Source organism: Mesocricetus auratus, unplaced genomic scaffold (genome assembly GCF_017639785.1).
Source record: "Mesocricetus auratus isolate SY011 unplaced genomic scaffold, BCM_Maur_2.0 Super-Scaffold_100691, whole genome shotgun sequence".
Lineage (NCBI taxonomy): Eukaryota > Metazoa > Chordata > Mammalia > Rodentia > Cricetidae > Mesocricetus > Mesocricetus auratus.
Genome location: NW_024429267.1, coordinates 56,079,818 through 56,106,798, shown reverse-complemented (window position 1 = coordinate 56,106,798; position 26,981 = coordinate 56,079,818). Strand labels below are relative to the sequence as shown.

Here is a 26,981-nt window from a genome sequence, read left to right as displayed (position 1 = left end):
GCGGCGGCGGCTGCTGGGCGTGGGGAGGTGTGCGGCGGCGAGTCGACCCGAGGGCCGCGTGCGAGAGCGAGTGCGGAGCCAGGCGCGGCGGCCGTCATGTCTGAGGACTCGAGCGCCCTGCCCTGGTCCATCAACAGGGACGACTACGAGCTGCAGGAGGTGATCGGTGAGAGCCCAGGGGCGACGCGCGGCGGGCGACTCTGTGGGCCCCGGCCTGGCTGGGCAGGGGTGGGGCTCCCCCCCGCAGGGATGGGCACACCTGAGACACGTGTGCCCCCTGTGCAGGAAGGCGTGGGGATGGGCGGCAGGCCCGGTCGCGGCGGCCCTGGGCCTCGTGGGCAGAGCCGCGTGTCCCCGGGCTTGTGGGCTCTGGGCACCGAGAAGTCCACCCCTGCATCCGCGCGCGCCGATTTCTTCAAGTGTGCACCAAGTACTAGTTTGCAGGGGTGGGGCCGAGGGAAGCTGCAGGGTAGGTGCCCGGTGCGGAGCTCCTCATAACTGTCTTCTTCTCTACGCTGACTACATAGAAAGACTGAAAAAGCTGTACCGGGTCGTGGCGGGTGGCAGGAGGGAAACGAGCGAGATTACTTATAGTAAGGGGCGACTTGGGACGAGTTAGGTGAAGGAAGAGCTGTTGCGTTGAGCCCTGAAGTGAGTTGTCAGCAGAGGGGAGATCTCCCCGCTCCGCTTTGAGGGGTGAGGCTCTAGGAAGACTCGGAGGAGAGAGAGAGTGCTTGGTAAGGGTTAGGACCAGAAAGAGGCCTCACTTGAAATGAGTCTCGGGGACCTTTGAAGCCATGGTAAGGATTTTGGAGTTTTAAGTGTCCTTGGAGGGCGTCAACCAGGAACCATGGTGTGCTCCCTAAGTCTGGTTACCATGTGTTGAGTATACCTGAATAGGGCCTGAGAATACCAGTTGGCTGACACCAGACAATCTCCGGGGTGCACAGTGCTTGAGGAGATGTTTAGGGGCAGGGATTAGGGGGGGAATTTGTAGCGCACAGTAACTAACGCGGTGACCATAGACATCAAAAGGGGAATGGGTTTAGTTAAACAAAGGCTTACCCAGCTGAGCATGAGCAGACCCCTGAGTGTTGGAAGCTTGTCTACACTGCCAACCTCTTGCCTTAAAAGTAGTTTCATAACAGAGACCAGCTGAAGAGCCCATAGCTTCCTTAACGTCGTGTTTATTGCACTGCCTGTGTTAAAAAAAAAAAAAAAGCAACCCACCAAATTTCTAAGTGTGTGGATGTGTGTGTGTGTGCGCGCGCGCGCGCGCGCGCGCGTCCACTTTCCACCTTATTTTTTGGTCAGTCTTATTAGTTGACCTGGACCTGGCTCATCATTGGCTGACTGGTTAGCAAGACTCTAGAGCCCTCCTGCCTGTGCCTCGCGCTCAGGATTACTGGCCGGATGCTTTCCATGCGTGCTCGGGATGCATGCTCAGCCTGCTCAGCGAGCACTTTATCCTGAGCTATCTATCGCCCGTTTCTTTTAAGGGTAGTTCTCAGCTAGTGCAACCTGGAAGTAGATTTGCTGTGTAGCTGAGGCTGGTCTTGAACTCTTTGTCCTCTTGCCTCCGTTTCTCTAAATTTCATTCTTATGCTTGATTGGCCTCCTGTTTTCCAACAACGTGGAAAAGACATCGGCTGGCCAGTAAGATGGCTCAGTAGGAGACTGCTGCCGAGCCGGGTCACCTGGCATCCCCTGCCTGCCCCCGTAGAAGCGTAATAAATATAAAGGATGCTTGATCTTCATGTCCTTTCGTCGGTTTGTCCTTGCTGCATGGTGGGTCTTAATTTTTTTAATTTTAATTTTTTGGGGGGGAGGTTTGAGACAGGGTTTCTCTGTGGCTTTGGAGGCTGTCCTGGAACTAGCTCTTGTAGGCCATGCTGGTCCCAACTCACAGAGACCTGCCTGCCTCAGCCCTCGTGTGCTAGAATTAAAGGCTTGTGCACCCCCCCCCCCCATGTTGGGTCTTTGACATGTCCTGGTTGAGCTAACTACATCTACATCTCTCTTGCTTGGGACTTTAAATTTCATATTGAAGGATGGTTTAAATGGGAGATTCCAGAGTGCTGTCAGAATAGTAAGAGAGTCCCTGTTATTGTCTGGAAGAATAGCATTGCTTTTCTTTCTGGTGGGGTGAACATCCTTCCTAGTTCTCCACAGCCTAATGGGAGGGGTGGGTGGAGTCATTCTTGATGCTTTTGGTGTTGAACTACAAACTTTGAGAGTTGCAAGGGCTCTAGAGATTAGTGGCATTAATGTTGTATACTCAGAACTGTAGAAAGGATGTCTGAGTGAGCAGCAAGAAGGAAGTCTGGTAGAATATGTTCTAGAGTAGATTCCCCAGTCACATAGTGGTGCAGGGTTCATCAAAGGTTAAGAATGGCTGTGTGATTTGGTCGTCTGATGGCTGGAGAGACGGACGGCTGAGTGGTTGCTAGCACTCAGTGCTCTCCAGAGGATCTCTTGGGTCCCGGCACCTGCATCAGGCCTCACAGCTCCAGGAGACCTGATGACCTCTTCTGGCCTCAGGCACCCACATCCATGACATTTGAACACACAGATACACACATCCATGCATAGATAAGAATAAAAATCTGAGACTGTGTTAAATATGACTAATGCCATGAATTTCAGTCACTGGAACATTCAGTGACTTTGAGGAGTTTACTTCCAGCCATCTCATCATCCAGTTTTGGACCATTCCCACCACCCTGTGAGATTCCTTTGTGCCTCCTGCCTCCAGCCCAGGCAACCGCAAATTTATTTTTGCCTATTGGTTTGTCTTTTATGGATATGTCACTTAAATAGGATCATATAATAATGTGGCCATTGCTTTTTGACCTCTGTCACATAGCAGTTTTTCCTTTCCTAGAAAAGTTTGTAGAAGTATAATTTCATCCCATAAAAACCCGGTTAAAGTGCCCAGCTCAGTAATATTTGAGTGAATTTGCAGAGTTGTTCAGTCATCACCACAACCCAGTTTTAGAACATTTCTCTCATTCCAAAACGATGCCTCACAGCCATCTGCAGTGACTCCCTGTTCCGCCCCAGCCCCAGGCAAGCAGAACTTTGCTTTCTGTCTGTATGGATTTGCCCTCTGGACATGTCATAGGAGAGTAATCGGATAATGTGTGCTCCTTGGCGTTTGCCACTTTGCACATTGCTGAGGTTTACCCGGGTCCCACTGCATGAAGTAGCGGTCACGCATGGTTCCTTCTTGCTCGACACCAGGTGCCGAGTATTGGATTGTCTCTACTTCTTGGCGGTTTGGAATGAAGCTGTTAGCATTCACATCAAGTCTTCTTGGAAAATGTTTTATTTTCCTTGTACAAACTCAGGAATAGAATTGCAAGGTCATAATAGTAAGTCTGACTTCTCTCTGTACACTGACTGCCAAAATGGTCTCTCAGAGTACTCATACCATTGCGCATTCTACTGCACTGTGTGAGAATTTCCACTTCTCCACAAGGGAGCAGTTTGTCTTGTCTGTATATGCGAATGTATATGTGCATTCAAGGGAGCAAGCCCAGGACCTCACGCGTGCTAAGCGTGCGCTTGCTGCTCAACTCTATGGCCACCCTGTCTTTTTGGCCATAGCCATTCTAGTGGCTGGGAAGTGGCGTCTTAGTGCTTTTCTCTCAGGCTGGTGAAGATCTTGTAATGGGCCTGCTTTTTAGACTTTGACACACACATATCTTTAATTTTCCTGCTTGGGTTGTAATTTGGTACTTTTTTGAGGCAAAGCTCCCCTCAGGAGCTCAGGCTGGTTTTGGATTGGTGGCAGTTTTCTTTCTTGTTTTCCCTGGGACAGGATATCACCACATGGCTCTGACTGTCCTAGTACTCCCAGACTGGTCTCCAACTCAGAGATCTTCTTGCCTCTGCTTCCCAAGTGTTGGGACTAAAGGTGTTCTACTGCTTGGCTCTAGAAATTTTGATTTTTTTTTTTTTTTTTTTTTTTTTGAGACAGGGTATAGCTGTGAAGTTCTGGCTGGCCTGGAACTTGAGGTAATCTTCTGCTTCTGCCTCCTGAAGGTTGGGATTATAGGCCTGAGCCACCACACTTGGCTGAAAGTTTTACATTTTAGTGAAGTTTCTTTTTATATTGATTTTGCTTTTGGTGTGCAATACTTAAGATATCTTTACCCACCATCGTAGAGATTTTTTGCTATTTTCTTTAAGCATTGTAACTGTAGCTGTTACATCTAAGTCTGTGTAGTACATTTTGAGGTCTTTTATGGTGAGAGATGAGGTAAACTACCTTGTTTTGTTTAAAGACATTGAGACATAGAAGATGAGAGAGCAGCTTTCAGGAGTCTTCTCTCTCTGCCATGGTGATCCTGGGGACTAGACTCGGGTCATCAGGGACCCTTACCCCTTGAGCCTTCTCACTGCCTCCTGGTTCTCATTTATGCTAAAACAGTGAAAACCTTCCCTTGGGAACATGTTAAGCGTACAGGTTGGGATTCAAAAGACTTTTCCTTTTAAATAATTTTATCTTAGAGAGTTAGTACCCTCACAGTTAATCATTCATCAGTTTAGTAACAAACTTTGAGGTCATTTCTACTCTAGTCTTTTTTTTAACATTTTTTAGATTTATTTATTATATATGCAGCCTCTGTCTGTACGCCTACAGGACAGAAGAGGGTGCCAGATCTCATTACAGATGGTTTTGAGCCATCAAGTGGTTGCTGGGAATTGAACTCAGGACCTCTGGAAGAACAGCCAGTGCTCTTAACCTCTGAGCTGTCACTCCAGCCCCTCTAGTCTAGTGTTGTATTAGAAAAAAAATCAGTTTATTATGGCTGGAGAGATGGCTCAGCAGTTCAGAGAGCATTTGCCGTTATTCCAGAGGACCTGGGTTCAATTCTCAGAACCCATGTTTGGTAGCTCTCAACTGGTGTAAGTCCAGCTGCAGGAATTCTGACACCTTATTCTGGTCTCTGTGAGTATGTGTGCACACATATAAAAATAGAATGTTTAAAAAAAGAATTTCAGCATGATTATACTATACTTGATATTTGTGAAGAGGGTTGTTTTGCTTCATTCGTTTTATTTCTTGAGACAGGGTTTCTTTGTGTATCTTTGAAGCCTGTTCTGGCACTTTTTCCAGCTCACAGAGATCTGCCAGACTGACCTCCAGACTGACCTCCAGCTCACAGAGATCTACCTGCCTCTGCCTCCCAAGTGCTGGTATTAAAAGTGTGTACCATCACTGCCCAGCTGTGGAGAGAGTTTTAAAAATAAGGAGTTTGGGATTAGAGTGACTAATCTAGACCAGACTCACAGAGATCCATCTGCCTGTGTCTCCCAGTACTGTGTTAAAAGGCTTGCACTACCTTGCCTGGCCCCTTTGCCTTGTATTTCTGATTATTATATATTTCATAAAACATGAAATTCTATGCATTTTGAAGTCTTTAAAAAATTATTTGTGTGTGGGAGGGTTCTTGGTGGTCTGTGTACATCTGTGGTATGGTTGTGTGCATCCCTTGTGTGGAGGCCAGAGGTGGACATGGGTGTCTTCTGTGCTCCCCATTTTGTCTTGTCTCTGCATGCCTACACTTTTGCGTGTGCTGGGGTCACAGAAACATGCCTCAGTTTACATAGGGGCTAGTATCTGAACTCAGGTCTTCAGGTTTGCCCACTGAGCCATTTCTCCAGTCCCATGATTTGAATTGAAATCTTGTAATAAATATTTTGAATCAGTTTATAAGCTTACTGGAACATCTCTGTATGCCTCCTCTCCTTTTCAGGTTTCATTCAAGTTTTGGTGGATCAGGGATTTATGGTAGACATGATAATATACCTGTATAAGGCCCTGACACTGGTATTGTTAATGCTACAGTATGGTGACAGAAACAAACCAGCCTGGCAGAAACAACCTAGGCAAGAAAAGACTGTGCCATGAGGCTGTTGTTGTCATCTGAAACTCTCAGTAATGACTGCTTACTGCATGCTAGATCTAAAAACTGGAAAAATTAGACTGGCTTTGAGATTTGACTTTGGTTGATATTCACCCAGCTTTGACAAAGTCAACTCAGTAGCTTTATTCTTTATTTTCTCCTCATCATTTTAATGTTTGAGTTTTTCATTGGCTACACATTTAAATCTTTAAAACCATGATTTCCAAATGTAGACTCTCAAGCAATTCTCCATAACTGCAAGGATGTGGTGATGTGTGTAGTCATGTGTTGGGAGAGCCAGGGGACATACTTTGCTTTTATTTATCAACTTTTACATGTCTTCGTTACTTTTCTGTTGCTATGACTAAACGCCATGACCAAGGTGATTTGTAAAAGAAGGCTAGGCAGTAGTGGCGCACACCTTTAATCCCAGCACTGCGGATACAGAGGTCGGCGGATCTCTGTGAGTTTGATGCCAGTCTGGTCTACAGAGAGTTCCAGGACAGCTAGGACTGTTCAGACAGAGAAACCCTGTCTCCAAAAATCAAAAGCAAACCAAAAGACATTTAATTTGGGGACTCACAGTTCCAGAGGGTTAGAGGCCACAACCATTGGAGGCAGCAGGCAGGCAGTCATGGTGCTGAATCAGTAGCTGAGAGTTTACTTTTTTTTTTTTTTTAAGGCAGGGTTTCTCTGTGGCTTTGGAGACTGTCCTGGAACTAAGTCTTGTAGATCAGGCTGGCCTCAAACTCACAGAGATCCATCTGCCTCTGCCTTCCGAGTGCTGGGATTAAAGGTGTGTGCCACCAACTCCCCTGGCTTTTTTTTTTTTTAAAGATTTATTTATTATGTACAGTTTTCTGTCTGCATGTATTCCTGCAGGCCAGAAGAGGGCACCAGATCTTACTACAGATGGTTGTGAGCCACCATGTGGTTTCTGGGAATTGAACTCAAGACCTCTGGAAGAGCAAATAGTGCTCTTAACCTCTAAGCCACCTCTCCAGCATCCCCTCTTTTTATTTTTTTTTATTTTTATTTTTTTTGGTTTTTTGAGACAGGGTTTCTCTGTATTGTTTTGGAGTCTGTCCTGGAACTCACTCTGTAGCCCAGGCTGGCCTCGAACTCACAGAGATCTGCCTGCCTCTGCCTCCCGAGTGCTGGGACTAAAGGCGTGCGCCACCACCGCCCGGCATCCCCTCTTTTTAAAAAAGATTTATTTATTATGTATAGTGTTCTGTCTGCGTGTATGCATACACACCAGAAGAGGGCACCAGATCTCATTATAGATGGTTGCTGGGAATTGAACTCAGGACCTCTGGTGGAGCAGCCAGTGCTCTTAACCTCTGAATCATCTCAAGAGTTTTCTTCTTGAGACAACCATCACCAAGCTGAGATACTATGGATCTTGAAAACTCAGAGCCCACCTCTTCTAATTAGGCCACACCTCCTCATCCTTCCTGAACAGTCCCACCAACTGGGCTGAGTAGTCAAGTTTTAGAGCCTGTGGGGGGGCATTCTCAGTAAACCACCACGGCACTCAGTGCCATCTGCCCCTTCTCTTCACTGGTGCCCAACCTCCCAGGTAGTCTTCTCTCCTGCTGTCACAGGACCTCACTGTCCTCCTCCCCTCCCCTCCCCTCCCCTCCCCTCCCCTCCCACTCCTGTCATCGTCTTCAACTGGTTCTTTTCTTATGAAAGGCTTTTTTTGAGACAGCTCATCCCACTGTGTAAAGTGGCATGTTTAGTGTGTGACATACTCTGATCCTGAAGTTACAGAGGTGGGAGGAGGTAAAAGCTGGGCTTGAGGATGCACAGGGAAATCCGCGAGCGGTGGATACTGAGGTGGTTGTCTCCACCCTTGCAAAGGACTTGTGAGGGCACTTCTTATCCCATGCCTGTGTGTTTCCGTGAAATGACTGCTTTAGCTGTTACACTAATAACTAATGGCAGTCTTGCCCTGTGCAGCACTTACTTTGTTTATGCTAAGACAGCCATGGGGAAACCGTGCGAATAAACTTGTGGTTGAAAGGAACGCTCACTGCTTTAAGGTTCTGTCAAAGAATATCTAGAATTTGCCTCCAGTCCTCCTGTGCTGTATTCTCTTAAAATGTTAGAGACTAGTCAATAATTAGGATTTTTGGATATTCTTTCCTATCCTATTTGTTATTAATTGCTGTTTTCCGTGTTGTAATTGTTTTTCTAATGAAAACACTATCAGCTAGTCTGAATTAGTAGTGTCATAGTGCTTTATGTTATAACTTTGAAATGTTTGAATATTTGTTTTGGGAAAATCCTATAAATATGGATAAAAGTGCTTGTTAGGACTGAAGCTGCAGGTCTCTTACCATCAAATGGTAAAACTCCAGCGCTTTGTCCTTGATTCACTGAATCATGCCAGAGCCTAATTGATGTATTGCTTATAGGGACTTATTCACTAAACGTGGAGTGACAAAAAGATCATCATAGGGCAGTGTTACGGATCAGCGGGTGAAGGTGCTTGCTGCCAAGCCTGGCGAGTGTTGACACGAAAGTTACCACCTCTCATCTTAAAGGGAGTGAGAGAGGCTTTTCTGGGGCCATTTTGAGTAACCATTGCCTGGGAATATGTATTTAGGTTACTTCAAAAATCTGTGTTCCAATGTGGAAGCCCTCTCCTGGTTTTACAGAGCAAAGGGAGCTGTAAATCAAGGCCATCTTAAAGCGCATTGGTGAGAGAGGCGAGGGCAGAAGATGGAGCTTTTCTTTCTGTAGGTGCAAGGCTGATGGCATTCTTAGCTTTGGCTTGGTGGAAGCTAATGGTCTGCTAAGTTAATAGTTCAGGCACTGAGGTAGGCAAAGAATTGGCTGTTGTAGAGGGCTAGCACTGCTCAGGACAAGGTCATTAGCTTTTGGACCTGCAGCACTCCAGTCTCTCCACAGCCCTGAGATTTAATCCGTCTCTGCAGACAGTTCTCTTCAGGTGTTTTTCCTCACACAACTAGAGTTTGAGCCTCAAATCCACTTGGTGGAAGCAGGGAACAAACCCCTATAAGTTGTCCTTTGACCTCCACATGCCCACTGAGACATTTGATCTAGAGTCTGCATGTGTACACACACACACACACACACACACACACACACACACACACACGCTAATAATAAAAAGATAATTCTAGATGAACTGATGCATTTTAGTTTGCTATTTCATTGTTCATTCATAGTTAGTGAACTTGTGTGTTAAGGATGAGAACTAAGTTAAAACCATTCCATTATCTGTATATCTATGCCTTTTATTTTTCAGGTTTTAGTTACCTATTATCACCAGACACCTGAAGAAAGAAAGAAAGAAAGAAAGACAGACAGACAGACAGACAGACAGACAGACAGACAGACTGATTGATTGAGACAGGGTTTCTCTGTAGCTTTTCTGAGTAACGCAGAGACTGGCTGCAGCCCTCACTACTGGATGTGGTTGTCCCGTGTGTCCGTGCTGCCTTTTCTGTCAGCAGGTGCTCCCTTTGGAAACCATGTGGTACTGTACTCAGTGTGTGGTAGCTAGCCCTTAGGATTAGCGCCAACAAAAACAGTGGTGCTGGCAGTTCTCACATACATGCCAAAGAGAGCCACAGAGGACTTCCTTGACAGCAAAACATACAAGCTTCATCTGCAGCTTTTGTGTACACACACACACACACACACACACACACACACACACACACACACACACACGACAGGTTGACCTTGAATTCAAGATTCTTCTGCCTCTCAAGGCTATCATTAGAGGTATAGCATGCCCACCCATCTCCAAGGCGGAAAGTCTTAAAAAGAAAAAAAAATCAGAGCTGAAGATGGTGGCTCCTTTCTGTGACCATAAGTACTGGAGAGGTAGAACTGGAGGGTTAGGAGTTCATGTTTATCCTTTGTTACAGAGTCCAGAGATAGCCTAAGCTGTAAGAAACTGTCGCAAACAAAACAGCAATGATAAAATCATATCATAGTTGGAGTTTCTAAGGAATATGTTGAGAAAGGACTTTGCATCTGTAAAATTGTGAATCTGGAAATTTTATATTGTTGCAATTACTCTTTACATTTGTTATTTTTTGCATCTTATTGTGCTTCATTTTGAGATTAAACTATCATAATTATGTGTAAGAGTAAAAACATCATTGTAGGGTTCAGTATTACCCCCGGTTGGTTGCAGGCATCCTCTGGGAGGGTTGGAAGGCATTCCCTGTGAGCGTTAGCTCTAGGTTTCAACCCCATCATGTTTTTGCTTACGTAGATATAACATTAATATAGTTTGGGCTAGCATTTCAGGTTTTGTTTACAGTTAGTCAGTTTAAATTATTCAGAGATAGATTAGAATACCACTAGCAAATACACTTGGAAAAATAGCTTTATCACTAGTAGCACATAATGTAGACGTGTGATTGTTTAATTAAACAGACTGTGTAGAAGAGTCATTGTGTCTTCTGTGATTTGGAAATTCTTCTCCCCACAATAACTTCCTTCAATTACCTGTTTCCAAGAACCACACAGTGGCTTCTCTCACTAATAGCAGGAGAGGGCTTACATTTTCTGTATAGTTTTGTACGTAGAAGTGAGTCTAAATCACTGTCACTTTGCCTATCCTTTTTGTACTCAAGGCCTCGTAAAAGATTCTCAGCCTTTAAAGCTAATTGCAGCACACTTCAGTGATAGTCTGTGGGATAGTTTTATTTCATTTTGTATTTTATTAGACAGATGAACTGATAAAGGTAAACCACTAAAGAGAAGGCAACACAGATGAATCTGATAATCTTTTCTGGTAAGTTAAATACAAAAAAAGCATCTATAGTTTATAGGTGGGTTGTAATGAATTAGCCAGACCCGGTAGAGTAATAGATGTTTATTTGGGGAAAGAATTTACACAGAAAACAAGTGACTGGCAGTCATGATGTTCCTGCTCCAAGGATGCAGACACTGTCTCCCAGATGCTCTCCAACTGGAAGGGCCTTCCCAGGAGCCCCAATCCTTTCTCTTTAACCGGCCAGGTCCACACCTGTAACCATGCCCAAAAGGCAGGGTCACTGCTTCAGGTGTGGAGGAGAATATAAGCTACGATAGTTCCACTGGAAAGGTGTGGAAATAGGTGTGTCCTGTTGCCTTCAAGTAGTTGACGATGGCAGCCGACTCTTCTGAATTGTAAAGTAACTTGCTAGGCAGGTACTTTATTTAGCAGTGATTTATTCCCAACCCCCATTTTTCTCCTTTTGATTTAACTATCTTAATAGGTGCTGAAGTCGTATCTCGTAGATTTTGTCATTCTGTTCCTATATCTTAGCCCTTTAGGGTTTCATGTTACACAAGTGCCCTATCACTGAGCTGTGAGCTGTAGTACTTGTCAGTACTCAGGCATCTGTACTGGCCTGTCTTTGGGGTGCTGACAGGATACACCCTCAGCTGGAGCCACTAAGAGCACCACCTGTGCACATTCACTAAGTTCCTTTAAAAGGGAACTCACGATCCTCCGGTCTTACCCTGGTGCACACTTGAGATTGTAGAAGTGATCCACTGAGACAGTGCTTGACAACCATACTGATTAATCCACTTAACATTTTTGTCCATTAATGGCCAGACCAAGAAAAGTCTCAGTGACCACGCTCTGGGGGTATAGCACTTTAAAGGCAAAGCCCACAAAGATAATTTACATTGAAGTTAATTTAGGGTAAAATTAGCTTTGAAATGTTTATTCCTGGCAGAACATAGTCATTATTTCAACTGTAACATCACAATTATTTTTTAAAGTTTTTCAAGACAGGGTTTCTCTGTAGCCCTGGCTGTCTTAGACTAGTTTTGTAGACCAGGCTGGCCTCGAACTCACACAGCAATATTTTTTTACTTCTATCTTTTTTAGTTATTACTTTAATTAGTTTGGCTAACATGTCTGGACCCTGGTCAAGACCATGGGGCTCTCAGATGTATGGCCAAGGCACGCATGGCTGTTGGGAAGGTGTAGAGGGCTGAGACCTGTCTAAGCAAGCACAAAACAGAGTCAGAGCAGGACATTGCTTCCTTAGTCACTCCAGTGCCATGTACTTGCCTCATCTTAAGTATTGTGTGCGTCTCAGGGTTATTATTGTTACTATTATGATTTGGGGAGGACTGAGAAAATGGTTCTGTGATTAAGAACATTGATTGTAGAGGACATAGGTTTAATCATTGCTTCCTTAGTCACTCCAGTGCCATGTACTTGCCTCATCTTAAGTATTGTATGCGTCTCAGGGTTATTATTGTTACTATTATGATTTGGGGAGGACTGAGAAAATGGTTCTGTGATTAAGAACATTGATTGTAGAGGACATAGGTTTGATTCTTAGCCCTCACGTCACATGGCAGCTCACAGCCATCTGTGACTCCAGTCCCAGGGGATCTGACGCCCTCTTCTGGCCTCTGTGGGCACTGCACACACATGGTGCACTGACATACATGCTGACCAAACATCCAACTGCATAAATCATTTTCAACAGTTTTCTTTGTGTGGTGTGTGTGCGTGTGAAGGGTAGTTGTCCTTGTATGCTGACTTCTTCAGTTCTCCTTGTATTTGAGACCTGGTCATTACTGAACCTGGGGCCCTGATCCAACAAGACCAGCTGGCCAGTGGGTTCCAGAGACCCCCGTCGCTTGTTTGCCCAGAACTAGGACTGCTGCATGTGCTGCCTCCGCCCAGCTTTCACGGGGTTCTGGGTTTCTGATCCCAGGGTCTCATGCTAGTGTGGCAAGCGCTTTATGGATGGAGCTATCTTCCCAAGCCATTCTACAAGTTGATTTGGACTCTTGCTAAAGTCAAACTCTGCCGAAAAGTCAGTGCTTGTTATACGGGAGTCTGGGTAACGTTGTTCTGCGTTTTGAGGACTGTTTCTATTAGTGCAGTTACTATGCAACGCATAGAGCCTTTTTCCTCCCCACTCTCCAGCATTTTCCTGAAATTGCTTTATATTTAGAGGAAGATGAGAGACTAGAGAAGGAGGAGAGAGGATTTAATGAGCACCTTCCCTGTAGTGTTTAATGTTTTCCATCTGGGACTTATTGTACAAGAGAATGTTTAGTGTATGGTCATACAAGTGATTAAAACATTGCAGGGGTGGAACCCATGTAATTTCTGTGAAATGTGTAAAGGATGGAGAGCTGGCAGGGATAATTTGCCCTTCTATGTTTTGGTAAAGGTTCAAGTACTTTTGAACCTTAATAAGCTCACTCTAGACCAGATGATACTTGACACATGTGTTTGAACAGTTTAAATAGCTAGCCTGATGTACCGAGTAAATAGGTGAGTAGTAGCTCACAGATTGAACATTTCTGCCAGGCATGGGGTTGGGAAATGGAAATTTACCCTGCCACTAGTAGTGGAGCTGTAGTGGGAATTTTAATCCATTCAGTAGTAGTTCTTGAAAATAGGTGACTTTTGAGTCAGGCTTCGAAAAGACATCAGGTGAATTAATAGAAAGACATGTTACTTGTATGAAGGTAGTGCTAAATTTATTCAGCCCATGAAAAATGAGCTAATATGTTCAGTTAGCAGATACTTGTGCAGTATGCAAGTAGACGCTGTAATTCAGAGGTCTGAGGAGTGACTTAAAAATGCACACTTCATTCTTAGGGGACGGAGGATTTCACCTAAATAAGATTTAAAAATAATCCTTGTCAGGAATGCAACTGATGGGACAGAGAGGGGAGGAGAGAGACTGGATGGCTGGGGTAGGTGAAGAGAAAGAGTGAGATTCAATTTGTTGTTTAACTTCCACAGCCTTAAAGGGCTTGATACTGCCTTGAACTTTGTTTTTGGGAGTGGGGGTGGGGAGGAAGGGGAAACCAACCAACAAAAACTTTTTTAAGATTACCCATTCACTTTCTGCATGGGGCTAAGTTTTTATTGTTTTTGAAGCGTTGTTCCGTGCTCTTTTCATGGAGGTAACGGCTTTGTTTGTTTGTTTTTCGAGACAGTGTTTTGCTGTGTAGCCCTGGCTGTCTGGAACTCTCTTTGTAGACCAGGCTGGCCTCAAACTCACAGAGATCTACCTGCTTATGCCTTCTGAATGCTGGAACTAAAGTGTGTGCCACCACTGCTTGCCTTATGGTTGTAGTATTCTAAAAAAATAAGATTAAAGTTATTTATTTGTTTTTTGAGACAGGGTCTTTTTTTATGTGGTCCTGGCTGTTCTGGAACTGGCTCTGTAGACCAGGCTAACCTCACATAGATTTTTCTGCCTTTGCCTCCTGTGTTCTGGGATTAAAGGTGTATGCCACCATACCTGACTAAAAGTTACCATTTTAAAATGTCTATTTGATTTTTTTTTTGCATTTAGGATGTCTTGTAATAATCAACAAGAATAAACCTACCTTATGATGTAGTCACTTCCACTCCTCATTTTCAACTCCTTGCAACCATGATTTTGTCTCTGGATTTGTGTGTTCTGAACATTTTATAAAAAGGGAATCTGGTAATATGGGTCGTAGATGCTAGACCTCCCTTACTTAGCCTACTGTTTTTTTAGGTTTACCCTTGCTTTAGTTTGTGTCAGTATCCGTCTCTGGCTCAGGGTTACATCACTTCGAGCCTTGACTGAGGAGCTGCTGCCTCCTCTCACTTACATGGATCCTTTATTTACATTGAGCCCATCCGGATGATTCAGAATAATATTCCCATCTTAAGATGTGCCTGGGTAGAGGTCAGAGGACAGATTCTGGGGGTCACTTTTCTCCATGTGGGTGGGTCCTGTGACTAGAACTCAGGTTTTCAGGCTTGGCAGCAAGCATCTTTCCCAGCTGTGGCACCCCTCCATGATTTCTTCATTGAGAACTTACTGTTATTTTATGATATTCTCATGTAGCCCAGGCTTGTCATGGAGCCAAAGATGACTTTGAACTGATCCTCTGCCTCTTCCTAAGTGGTGGGATTACAGGTGCGCACGACCACCACATCTAGCCTCATGCCATTTTAACCTCGTCCTGGACATCTGAGTTATTATTATGTTGGCAGACTCTTGATCCTATTTAACTCTTGTATTTTGGCAAGCAGTTGTTCTATTTTGGTTTAGTGTACATCTTTCTGTCTTACCCCCGGGAATTGTAATGCCGTTGGTAATTTAGTTTTCAGGGCTCTTGTGATACGGCTCTGACGCCTCTGTAGTTCCAGTGCAGGATCTGTCCTGCACTGTCCTGATCTCCGGCTTGGCATTGCTGGAGGTACAGACGGGGCTGAACTGCCTGCCACTGTTGAAGGTGAGGGCCATGTTTATGCTGCTGTTGGGTCATTTGGGCCAGTCCGTGTCCTGGATGAGGACTGAGGAATATTTTGACCTACTAGGTCTGTGCTGAGCTGCCTTTCCACAGATCTGTAGCCAGAGGGCAGGCTTTTCTAGTTTGTTGGCTTGCCTGTGCATCTATCTGTCTGTCCTTACTTGGTAGCTCTGGAGTGCAGACTGTAATGTGAGTTTCTGGTGCGGCAGATCCTGCCCTTTTCTGCTCCACATAAGCTCACAGATGCTATATTAATTATGAAACTGTTGGCCGTTGACTTTGGTTTCTTATTGGTTAGCTCTGTCTTAATGATTAACACATTTCTATTAATCTAAGTATTTCCACATGGTCTTAACTTATTGGGGAATGCCAAACCTGCAACTCCTTTGTCGGCTACATCTTGACTGCTCAGTGTCTTGGCAGAGAAGAGCAATTTCCTGTTTGTCCCTGCTTATATCCTCTTTCTGCCCAGGTACATCACTTCCTATCTGGCCAACCAGCCAATCAGTGTTTTATTCATTAGCCAATAAGAGAAACAGATATACAGAAGAGCATCCCCATCAGCAGACCCGTCTGTTGTCCAGTCTGAAACATCTGGGAGCGGGAAGGGAAGTGCTCACCATGGGCCTTCCTAGTCCTGGGTCCCTGGGTGCTCTGCCTCCTTTGTATACCTTCCAAAGCCCTTCGGTGATTATTTGTCAGTTGTGTTTATGGCATTTACTTGTATTTGGAGAATAGGGAGTATGGGCCTATGCTGTCTATCATACTTTAGAACTAGAATCCTAACACTTTGCAATTGTTTTGTACTGTTATTTATTGGCTATAGACATGAAATTGCTGAGGGTGGTTTTTGCTTTTTAATTCTAAACTACATTTTCATTTGTTTTGTATGCGTGTGTGGGAGGGTGTGGGGTGTGGGTGCCCAGATGCCATGGTGTGAGTGTGGAGGTCAGAGGACATAGTTTTGGGTTCAGGTCTCTCCTTTGACCATGTGGATCTTGGGTGTGAACTCAGGCTGTCAGGTGGGAGCTTTCCCTGCTGAGCCTTATTGTCAGCCCTGAGGGTCACCAGCTCTCTAGGGCATTTCTCCTCATGTGGGGCAAGATAGGCTTAATCTTCACTGCTTACACTAAACTGTGGTGATTCAAATGGTGCGCTCTATTTGTTTGTTTAATTAATTATTTGATTATGTATTTGTTTTCAGGGAGTGGAGCAACTGCTGTGGTCCAAGCAGCTTATTGTGCCCCCAAAAAGGAGAAAGTGGCAATCAAACGGATAAACCTTGAGAAGTGTCAGACTAGCATGGATGAACTCCTGGTATGCATAGCTCATATTTCTTTCTATCTTTGTCCTTTTTTAAAGAATTATTTATTTTTATGTGCATTGGTGTTTGGCCTACATGTATGTCTGTGTGAGGGTGTCGAATCCTCTGGAACTGGAGTTACAGACAGTCGTGAGCTGACATGTGGGTGCTGGGCATTGAACCCAGGTCCCCAGGAAGAGCAGTTGGTGCTCTTAATGCTGAGCCACCCCTGCAGCCCCCATAGCTCATGTTTCTTAAGTGGAGAGACATGCTCTTGTGGTTTATGTTAAAGGATATCTTTAGTTTCTCCTGAAAGGTGATTTCACTAGTAAATGATTATTATAAAATTTATAAAATCAAAGTTAAAAGAAGTTACAATCTTATTACTCTGAGGTTAACATTTGATACATATTTCTTTAGACTGAGTATTTAAATTTATTAGCATTTTTGTGATTTGCTCTGTCTGTGTTTATGTAGGTTTAGTAAATACATGTGTAGTATCCATTGAATATAGTCTATTGAACATGTGTTCTAGTATTATATGATTGCTGCTTGTGATTATTAGTATAGTGGTCGTTATTTAGTTCTTATTTCTTTAAGTAATACGTGGATTTGTGATTCCTGGGCAAGAATCTTTTAAAAGATACTGGCTTTAGAGAAACATCAGTTTGTGTTATGCATACTGGTGAAAGATAAGAGGTGGAATGGGCTCTATACCTCTTTTTATTTATTTTAGAAACTTTTAGTTTTTGAGACAGAGTCTCACTATGTAGCTCCAGCTGCCCTGGAACACTGTTGTTAATTATGGAATAAGGACTGGCATGATGGATGGAGCAGAAGCCATGGGAGAGCATATTAATCATAGTTTATTATAGCGAGACTGAAAGGGGGGAGACGGACATGACAGAGAGAGAGAGATGATGAGGGAGGATGAGATGATGAGAGAGAGGAAGACTAGAGAGAGTAAGTGGGCAGGGTTTGTCCTTTAAAGGGGTCCTTTACACCTGCTTGCAGACTGGTTCTCATGGAACTCTGGGCTGGCCAGAGTGCTGCCTGAGTGAATCCTGCCAGGTAGCAGGGCAGGCGAGTGTAATGTCTGAACCTTTCACTCTCTACATAGGTCAGACTGGTTCTTAGACTCACCTGCTTCTGCCACCTGAGTTCTGCCTTAAAAGAGATATACCACTGTGCAGGGTTTTAATTTATTTTGAGAGTTTACGTTGTTTTTTTTTTTTTAAGACGGGGTTTCACTGTGTAGCCTGACTGTGTTGGGACTCACATATTTTACCATATTTAAATGTTACTATGGGGCTGGGAATGGGACTCAGTAGTTGTGCTTTAATTTCTTAATACTGAGTTGGGAGGCCTCTTACCTTTCATCTCTTAACTGCTTCTTTTTCCCAGTCTGTATAGCTAAAATGAGGTACATTTCCTCCAAGGAGACTTCTTTGACCACACTTGCCTTGCTGGTTTTTCCTGTTGATTCTTGTAACATTTAATATCCTTACTAATTTGTCCTGTACATGCTAATCTTCTTGATCCTTTTTATATGCACATATCTTTCCTGTATATGCACATACACATGACAGCTCATATAGCTGTTAAGAGGCAGGTGCCTACTTAGTTCCTTCTTCTGTCTTCCTTTTTTTTCCCTGAGTTTTTAGACATTAAGGAGCCTTGAAAAGTCCCTGCTGGTGACTTTAGGGCTTGCAAAATATGTACAAGATCTTTTCTGTAAATAAATTTGCATTTAAGTAGAAAAGATGAAAAAATAGCAATTATGGAGTACTTCATTATCATTTATGGAGTACTTCATTGATCATTTTAAAGGATTTAAAAATCTATACCAAATATATAAAGCATGAATAAATTAAAAGCTGTATAAAGCACTGTAAGATTTCTTTCATTCCACAGATATTATTTATTAGAGGTATATGTGTGCCACAGTGATAAATGCAAAGAATGCTTGTAGTTTTCATTGAGCTTATGGTTTCGTGTGTGTGCGTGTTGTGGGGTAGTGCAGAAAATAGCTAGGCAATATGTTCAGGAGCTGGAGAGATGACTCAGTGGTTCTGAGCTGCTGCCCTTCCAGAGCACCTTAGTTAAGGCCTTAGGGTCTAAGTCAGGTGGCTCTCAACTGCCCTGCCTGTAACTAATAGCTCCAGGTAATCCATGTCCTCTTCGGACCTGATGGGTGCACGGGTGCACAATAAGAATGAAGAAAACAGTGCAAGTTCTAATTTAAGCGGGCGTCTGTGCGTGTGCGTGTGTGTGTGTGTGTGCGCACATGCTAGGCAAGTACTCTACTTCTAAGTTTACAGCTCCATGATGGCTGGGAAAACAGAATTTAATAATTAATTATTACTTTATGAGCTAGAATCTTTTTGTAGCCCAGGTGTCCTTAAGAGCTAAGAAGGGAGCGGGAGAAATCGTTCAGTGCTTAAAAGCTCTGACTGCTCTTTCAGAGGACCCAGGTTCAACTTGCTCAATCCACGTGGTGGCTCACCATCATTCCTAACTCCAGTTCCAGGAGGTCTGACACCCTCTTCTGACCTCTAGAGGCACCGGGCATGCATATGGTGCACAGACTTACATTCAGGCAAAATACTCACACATGAAAAATAAATAAATAAATATGTATTAAAAGCCCTCTGTGCAGCTGAATCTGTCCTTAGACTCTCTTATTCCTCTCACCTTCCCTCCCAGGTGCTAGCACTGCGTGCATGTGCCATCACATGTGGGGATCCGGTTCTAAGTCCTGGCCTTCATGTAGCCCTCAGTCTAGCAGAGCCAGACAAGTAAGCTCTTATGTACGTGCAGTGTTTACGTGCTGGACGGGAGAAGGCGTGCAAGGCTCTTTGAAGTTAGGGGCCTTGGGCTTCTAGTCTGAGACTCATCCCATCCGGAAAAACAAAGCTGTTATTTTGCCTTTTTAATGAAAAAAAAAAAGCAAGAAAAGAAAGGAGCATCAGTAGCAGCCCCTGACAAACCTGGATGCTCTGGAAAATGTTAAAAATGCCTCCACTGAGATCAGATTGCTTAGTTCAGATGCTGTGGTAATATATGTGATGCAGAGTGAACTGTAGGGTTCAAGGTCCAGAGACAGAAGCATTCAGTTATTTGTGAGCCGACATCTTAGGAGTGAGGTCAGAAGGGACAGGGATAAGACCAGAGGTCCCTGGTTTCCTTCAGGGTTCTCCAAAACATTTTATCATCCTCTGTTAATTTACATTTTATAAACTGAGATACATGTAGGAGTTAGATTTTGGCACAGGTTTCACTACTCTGGATTTAGTTTATAACTTTGTACAATTTCAGTTTATTTTAGGTGTGAAGATTGACAATCATTTTACAAAAATTAGTTGAACAGATTTTTACTAGGACAAAACAACAGACAGACAAAAAAATTTACCTTCTGTTTATTAGTAATTATTCTCTATGGGCCAAATTTCCCAAGATAGCTATTCAAGGATGCCTTGTAGTAAAAATGTGTCCTAATGGAGAGGTCTCCTGAAGTACTATACCAGTATGTGATAAACAGTGCGTGCTTTCTGTTTCAGAGTTATTAATACAGTGTCTAGAAGGAGTGGAGTGAGAATTGACTGAGGGAAATGGCAAGATTTTCTGTTTTTGTTTTTGTTTTGTCTTTTTTGTTTCTGTAGCCATGGCTGTCCTGGAATCCACTCTGTAGATCAGGCTGGCCTCAAACTCAGGAGACCCACCTGCCTCTGCCTGTGCTGGGATTGAAGGGCTTTTTAGACGGGAGCTCACCTATGTATCCTGGTCAGGCTGCCCTCTAATCTCGTCTTTCCTTCCTCTCAAATGCCAGGGTTAGAGGTATATGCAGCCCGGCCTGTAGCCATTCATGAAGAGACTAGTACCTTGGAAACCACAGGGAAGACTGTGACATAGTCCTGGGACAACCAAATCTGGATTTGCCAGTTTAGAGGGGATGCTTTAAGCTGGGATTTAATGAGTGACCATGTATTTTCTTCTTTGTAGAAAGAAATTCAAGCCATGAGTCAATGCCATCACCCTAATATTGTGTCTTACTACACGTCTTTTGTGGTAAAGGACGAGCTGTGGCTAGTCATGAAGCTGCTGAGTGGAGGTGAGTACACTCCACTATGTTCCATGGGCTGGAAATCTGCTGAAGATTTCCCCGCACTCAGGGCAGGGACAGATCTCTGTGAGCTCAAGGCCAGCTTCTCCTACCGCCAGAGTTGCAAAATAAGATCGTGTCTAAAACTAAATAAACAAAAATTCTTATTCTGATAGGGTTTTGTTGACATTTTACATTTGAGGATACTGAGATATAGTTTAAATAAACCAAATGCTTGTGTATAGCTCCAATAGTTTCACACATTCTGTTTGGTTGTTATGTCTGCAACGCCTCTCTTTATTTGGTATAGTTTCCTTCCCCTTCCTTCTTTTGTAAATGTAAATACATGGAGCCTTACCTTCTCAGCGGGGATCACTGAAAAGGCAGAATGAAAAGGCTGAGGGCAGTGAGATGGCTGCTCTGTCTGTCTGTCTGTCTGTCTGTCTGTCTGTCTGACTGTCTGTCTGTCTGTCTCTGGGACCTGTGCAAAGGCGGGAGGGGAGAACTGCTCTGCCCCAACAGGCTGTCTTCAGAGCTCACGTGTGCTGAAGCATTCACGCTGCCCCCAGTGACACACATTTACGTGTATTTTAAGAGTTGATTGTTGGCCTGGAGAGAGATGACTTCGTAGTTGTTTATGCAGAGGACTGATTTCCATTCCAGCACCACGTGGTGGCTTACAACCATCCCTAACTCCCAGTTCCCTGGGATCCTATATTTTCTGACTTCTGCACAGAAAGACTTTATTTCCCCTAATATTGGAATAGTTACATATTTTTTCTTGTAACATATATGTAATATATACAAATACATGGACATTTGGCATGTGTAGATTGAACTTTTTTTGTTTTTGATTTTCAAGATAGGGTTTGTTGTCTGACCTTGGTTGTCCTAGAACTTGCTTTGTAGACAGGCTGTCCTGGAACTCACAGAGATCCATCTACCTCTGCCTCTCAAGTGCTGGGACTAAAGGCATACACCACCACTACCTGGCTGACTGAACACTATTTTATGGTTTACTGAAGACACATGCTTGCTACATATAGTAATACATCTTTCTCCCCGAGTTTGAATGCGTAGCGAGATTGGGAGGGCTTGTGAGTGATGGAGCCACTTAGCCTTCCCATGCCATGTTCCTTGACTTCTGTGTGCGATTGTTTTTTGTAAGGGAGTGTAATTTTCCAGTTTACAGAGTATGGTTGCAGAATCCGCATTTATTTAGTTTGCAGTTTTGGTATGGTAGTTCGCTTCATACTTCTTCAGGGAGACAGAGGCTGTAGAATACAGTGTGCCTTTCTCTTTAGCAACTGCATGTCATTAGAACAGTCTGAGCCCCGAACTTTCCGTGTTTGCTGAATTGGAGTGCCTTTCTGCGCTCCGGGTGCTGATGGGCTGACACAGGTTGAGAAGTGGAGCCTCTGCCGCCACACTTCTGGGTAGGAGGCTTCCCTCCCTTGCTGCCGGAAGCTCTCAGCAAGCTCTCAGCGTAGCCAGGGTTACCTCTTTGTTTTAACCCATTAGTGACACACTGGAGACACTGGATTGCTTTGTTAAAGGCCCATTTCACGTAATGGTTGCTAATATCAACCACCTTTCAAGATGGCGGTCAAGTGTAGTTCTTTGCCGTATGGACAGATGGGTAATATTGAATCTTTCGTTATTGATCACCTATAGCATAACTTTTCTTGTGATTTACAAAAATGTGTAATGCAGAGTTTTTGATGTTTTGAAAAAACTTGACGATGGTTGGAAATGTGTACATAATCTCCCATCTCTTCCCTGTGCGCTTGCCCAGCCTTTCTGCAACTCCATGCTCATTATCTGTTCTGTGAAAGGATCCTGTCCTCTCTGACTTCTTTAACTTGCTCTTTGTCTCTCCTGAGTCAGGGTCTGAGTTTTCCAACCCAGTGCTGGGATACTTTCAACCCCGTCCTGATCATCATTCTTTATATAAATATGTAGATTTTTATAAGTCAGAATATTTATTTATTTGTTTGCTTATTTTTGTTTGTTTTTCAAGACAGGGTTTCTCTTTATAACAGCTGTAGCTGTCCTGGAACTTTCTCTATTGACCAGGCTGGCCTCAAACTCACAGAGATCCACCTGCCTCTGCCTACTGAGTGCTGGGATTACAGGCATGCGCCACCACCACCCAGCTTTATTTTTTAAATTTTTAAAATTTAATAAACTAGAACTAAATACACCATATGTGTATATGTTTATATACATGTATTTACATATATTTATTTACATTAAGAAATTTTATTATATTTCCAGCAATAAGAAAACACCTTATATTTTGAATTTTTTTATTTGTTTTGTGTTTTAGATAGAGTCTGTGTAGACCTGGCTGGTCTTTAACTTACAGTGAAATTTAGTTTTATGCATATGAATGCTCTATCTGCATATATGCCTTTACGCTGGAAGAGGACACCAGAACTCATTATGGATGTTTGTGAAGCTCTTTCTGTCCAAATATTTGTCTCTGCGATTTGTTAGTACCACACTGCAGTGTCAGATCTTCAAAACCAGGTAGCTGGAGCAGCAGCAAGTTGCCCTCTGACCTCAGTCTACTCGCATGCACCATGTCCATACATGCACACACACATAAGTAAATAGATAAAATGAGTCAAGTGATGAAGAAAAATCTGAGAGGAAGGAAAGCAAGTACTTATAATCGTTAAATGCTATGTATAGAATTATAAAAATGCAATTTTAATGTTTTCTTAGTAAGGTATTTGTTACTTAGAACAGTTCTCATCTTGGTCATGTTCTAAGAGAGAAATATGGATAATCCCTTGATCTGAGAAGCATATCTGATTAATAGTGATGAACTTTGCATGCTTAATCAGTAGTAGTGAGATTTTAGCCTTCTGACATCGATTGACTTATAATGGAACACTGAAATAAAATTTGGGCTCTCTGAAACCTCAATGACTCAGAAACATTTTAGTAGCAACAGTGGTTGTTAAGGGTTGGGGACGTGGTTCAATGGTAGAATGCTTGTCTAGCATGGGCAAGGCCCTCTCCGTCCCCATCCCTATAAGAAAAAGGGAGAGAATAATAGCTAAGGTTGTTTGTTTGTTTGTTTTCGAGACAGGGTTTCTCTGTGGCTTTGGAGGCTGTCCTGGAATCTTGATCTTGTAGACCAGGCTGGTCTTGAACTCACAGAGATCCGCCTGCCTCTGCCTCCCCAGTGCTGGGATTAAAGGCGTGCGCCTCCTCTTCCACCACCATCACCATCACCTAGGGTAATTGCTAAGTTTTTACATGAGTTTGTTTTTAAAAAGGATATTTTCAAAAAAGCAAAGTGAGGAAAGTGACGTGTAGATTAATTCGTTTGATTGATTGACAGACTTAACAGGCTCTAAAGCCTGCTTCACTTTGTCCGTGTTATTGTTTTTAAAAATATCCTTACAATTTTTAATCCTCGTTAGATGTGTTTATGTGTATGTGGTACACCGTGTGTGTGCATTGCCCATAGAAGTCAGAACAGGGCACTGGATCCCCTGGAACTGAAGTTAGGACAGTTAGGACCAGCATGTGGGTGCTAGGCCTGAAGCTAGGTTCTCTGCAAGAGCAACAGTGTTCTTGACTGCCGAGCCATCGCTTGTCACCATTATTCTGACAGTTAGCCGCGGTTTCCTTGGATGCCTAGGGTTTGCATCTCTGTAGTTGGTTCTCTTTACTCTTTGAGGGCCACCACCCAGCACCCAAACAAACACACTGAGACTGAGGTTTATCCTTAGTTATGAATGCCTGGCCTTAGCGTGGGTTATTTCTAGCCAGCTTTTCTTAAATTATCTGTCTGCCTTTTGCCTCCATACCTTTGCCTCTATACCTTTCTTTACTTCTTACTGCGTGATTGGCCCCTGGCATCCTCTTCTCCTCCTTCCCTTGCTCCTCCTCCTCTTCCTCTAGATTTCTCCTCCTGTTATTCTGTCTTTTCTCCTGCCTAGCCATTGGCCATTCAGTTTTTTTTAAGATTTATTTATTTATTACATATACATCAGATTGAATTGTAGATGGTTGTGATCCACCATGCGGTTGCTGGGAATTGAACTCAAGACCTCTGGAAGAGCAGTCAGTAGTGCTCTTAACCTCTGAGCCATCTCTCCAGCCACAGCCATTCAGCTCTTTATTAGACCAGTCAGGTGTTTGAGGCAGGCAGGCTAGCACAGCTTTACAGAGTGTAAATGCATCATTAAACAAATATTCCACAGCATAAACAAAGGTAACACATCTTTTTTTTCCTTATTTATTTATTTATTTATTTATTTATTTATTTATTTATTTATTTAGTAATCTTTTGCCTGCATGGCAGCAGATTGCATCAGAGCTCATTCAAGGTGGATATGAGCCACCATATGGTTGCTGGGAATTGAACAGTCAGTGCTGTTAACCGCTGAGCTATCTCTCCAGCCCAAATGAAACACATCTCAAAGTAATATTCTACAACACATTGCTGGGTTTTTTTGTTTGTTTGTTTGCTTGTTTGTTTTTCGAGACAGGGTTTCTCTGTGGCTTTGGAGGCTGTCCTGGAACTAGCTCTTGTAGACGAGGCTGGCCTCGAACTCACAGAGATCCACCTGCCTCTGCCTCCCAAGTACTGGGATTAAAGGTGTGCGCCACCAACGCCCGGCTCACATTGCTGTTTGATATATATCATTCAAGCTGTGATGACACACAGATTATTTTGGGAAGTAAGATATATTTTTAACTTTCTGCTTTGTTACAAAATTTGTACTAAATCTCATTTTTCAGTATTTTACTTGCTTTATTCTAAAAAATTCTTGCATTTTATTTTTCCTTTTTTAAAAAATTTTTTTGAGACAGGGTTTTTTTTTTGTGTAACAGTCCTAGCTGTCCTGGAACTCACTTGTAGACCAGGCTGGCGTTGAAACTCACAGAGATAGGCCTGCCTCTGCCTCCCAAGAACTTGGATTAAAGGCGTGCACCACTACCACCTGGCCTTATTTTTCCCTTTAAACTTTGTTTTTGAGACAGGTTTTCATAGAATATAGAAGACTGGCCTCTTGTAAGTTTCTGTGTATTGAGGATGACCTTGAACCCTATTCATTTGGTGTGCACATCAGAATGCTGGGGTTGCAGGGACCACTATACTTGGTTTATGCAGTGCTGGGGATCAAAGCCAGCCTCATGTCTACTAGACTAGCTCTTTTTCAGCCGAGCTGCACCCAGCCTGCAGTGCCTGTGGTTTAATGATTGCTGCCCTCAAAGTAGTAGGTTGTTAAATGCCTTTAAAATGACAGTTTATAGGGCCTGGGGGTCCACTCTTTCTTTCTTTTGTTTACTAGGTTGCATGTTAAAGTTCAAAACCTGAGTTTCCCTATACAGTATTTATTGCAGATTGTGGTTGAGGACATAATACAGTTCACACTCCTACAACTGTCTAGATCCGCTGCTTTTCTTCAGTTAATTTGGTAACCGGGCTGCCCAGTGGTGATCATTAGTCTCTTTGCTTACCATGTTTTGTCTTCACCTTCCTTTTAGGACTAGAACCTTCTGTGTAACTTTAATGTTTGAGAAGCACTGTCCATGAATTAGATGCTACATAGTTAGTGTTGAGTAAATCACGTGACTGAATTATGTTGTATATGTGCTTGTGGGTTTTCATGTCAGCCTGACACAAGTCAGTGTTATCTGGAAAAAGGAATCTTAATCCAGAAAATGCTTCCATAGGACTGGCCTGTAGGCAAGGCTGTGCTTCATTTTCTTGACTGGTGATATTGTGGGAGGCTCACTGCGGGTGGTACCACTCCCATGGGTACGATGAGAAAGCCCTCCATGGCCCGTGTCAGCTCCTGCTTTCTGCTTTCTGACCTGTTTGAGTTCTGCCCTGACTTCCACAGCAGTGGAGTTTGACTTGAAAATTGTCAGCTGAAATAAACCCTTTTCTTCCCAAGTTGACAGTGTTTTATCACAGCCATAGAAGCCCTAACTCAGACAGTGTATTTCTCTGATATGTCAGACAAGAAGTTCCTTGGAGCCAGCAAACATGTCTCTGTCTCCCTCCCTCCCTCCTTCTCCTCTTCCCTCTCCCCCCGTCTGTCTGTGTCGTCATGTTGTGCCCCCCCCATGAGTATGTGTGTGGGGGTGGGGGTGGGGTAGGGGGTCTGGTAGACCAGGCAGCTATTGAACTTACAAAGATCTGCCTGCCTTTGCCTCCCTAGTGCTGAGATTAAAGGTGTGTGCTATCATGCCTGATTGTCTATCTGTCTTATTTTCTAACAAGTTATAGATAATATAATAGAATTTCATTGTAGTTTTCATTTAATTTTTGTTTGGTGTTTTGAGACAGGATCTCATTGGCTAGGCTGAGCTGGAACTTAGTGTGTAGTGCAGGCTGGCCTTGAACTCATGACAGTCCTGCCTGAGCCCT

At 43.5% G+C, this 26,981-nt stretch overlaps 1 protein-coding gene across 1 annotated transcript in view; it reads left to right on the top strand.

Annotated features, from left to right (window-relative positions):
• Positions 1-26,981, top strand: part of Oxsr1 (oxidative stress responsive kinase 1) — a 77,044-nt gene continuing 50,063 nt past the window's right edge. Inside the window, 3 exon segments of the mRNA XM_040739861.1 lie at positions 1-166; positions 16,378-16,490; positions 20,479-20,587. Coding sequence (XP_040595795.1) covers positions 97-166; positions 16,378-16,490; positions 20,479-20,587 — 292 coding nt within the window. The 5' untranslated portion in view covers positions 1-96.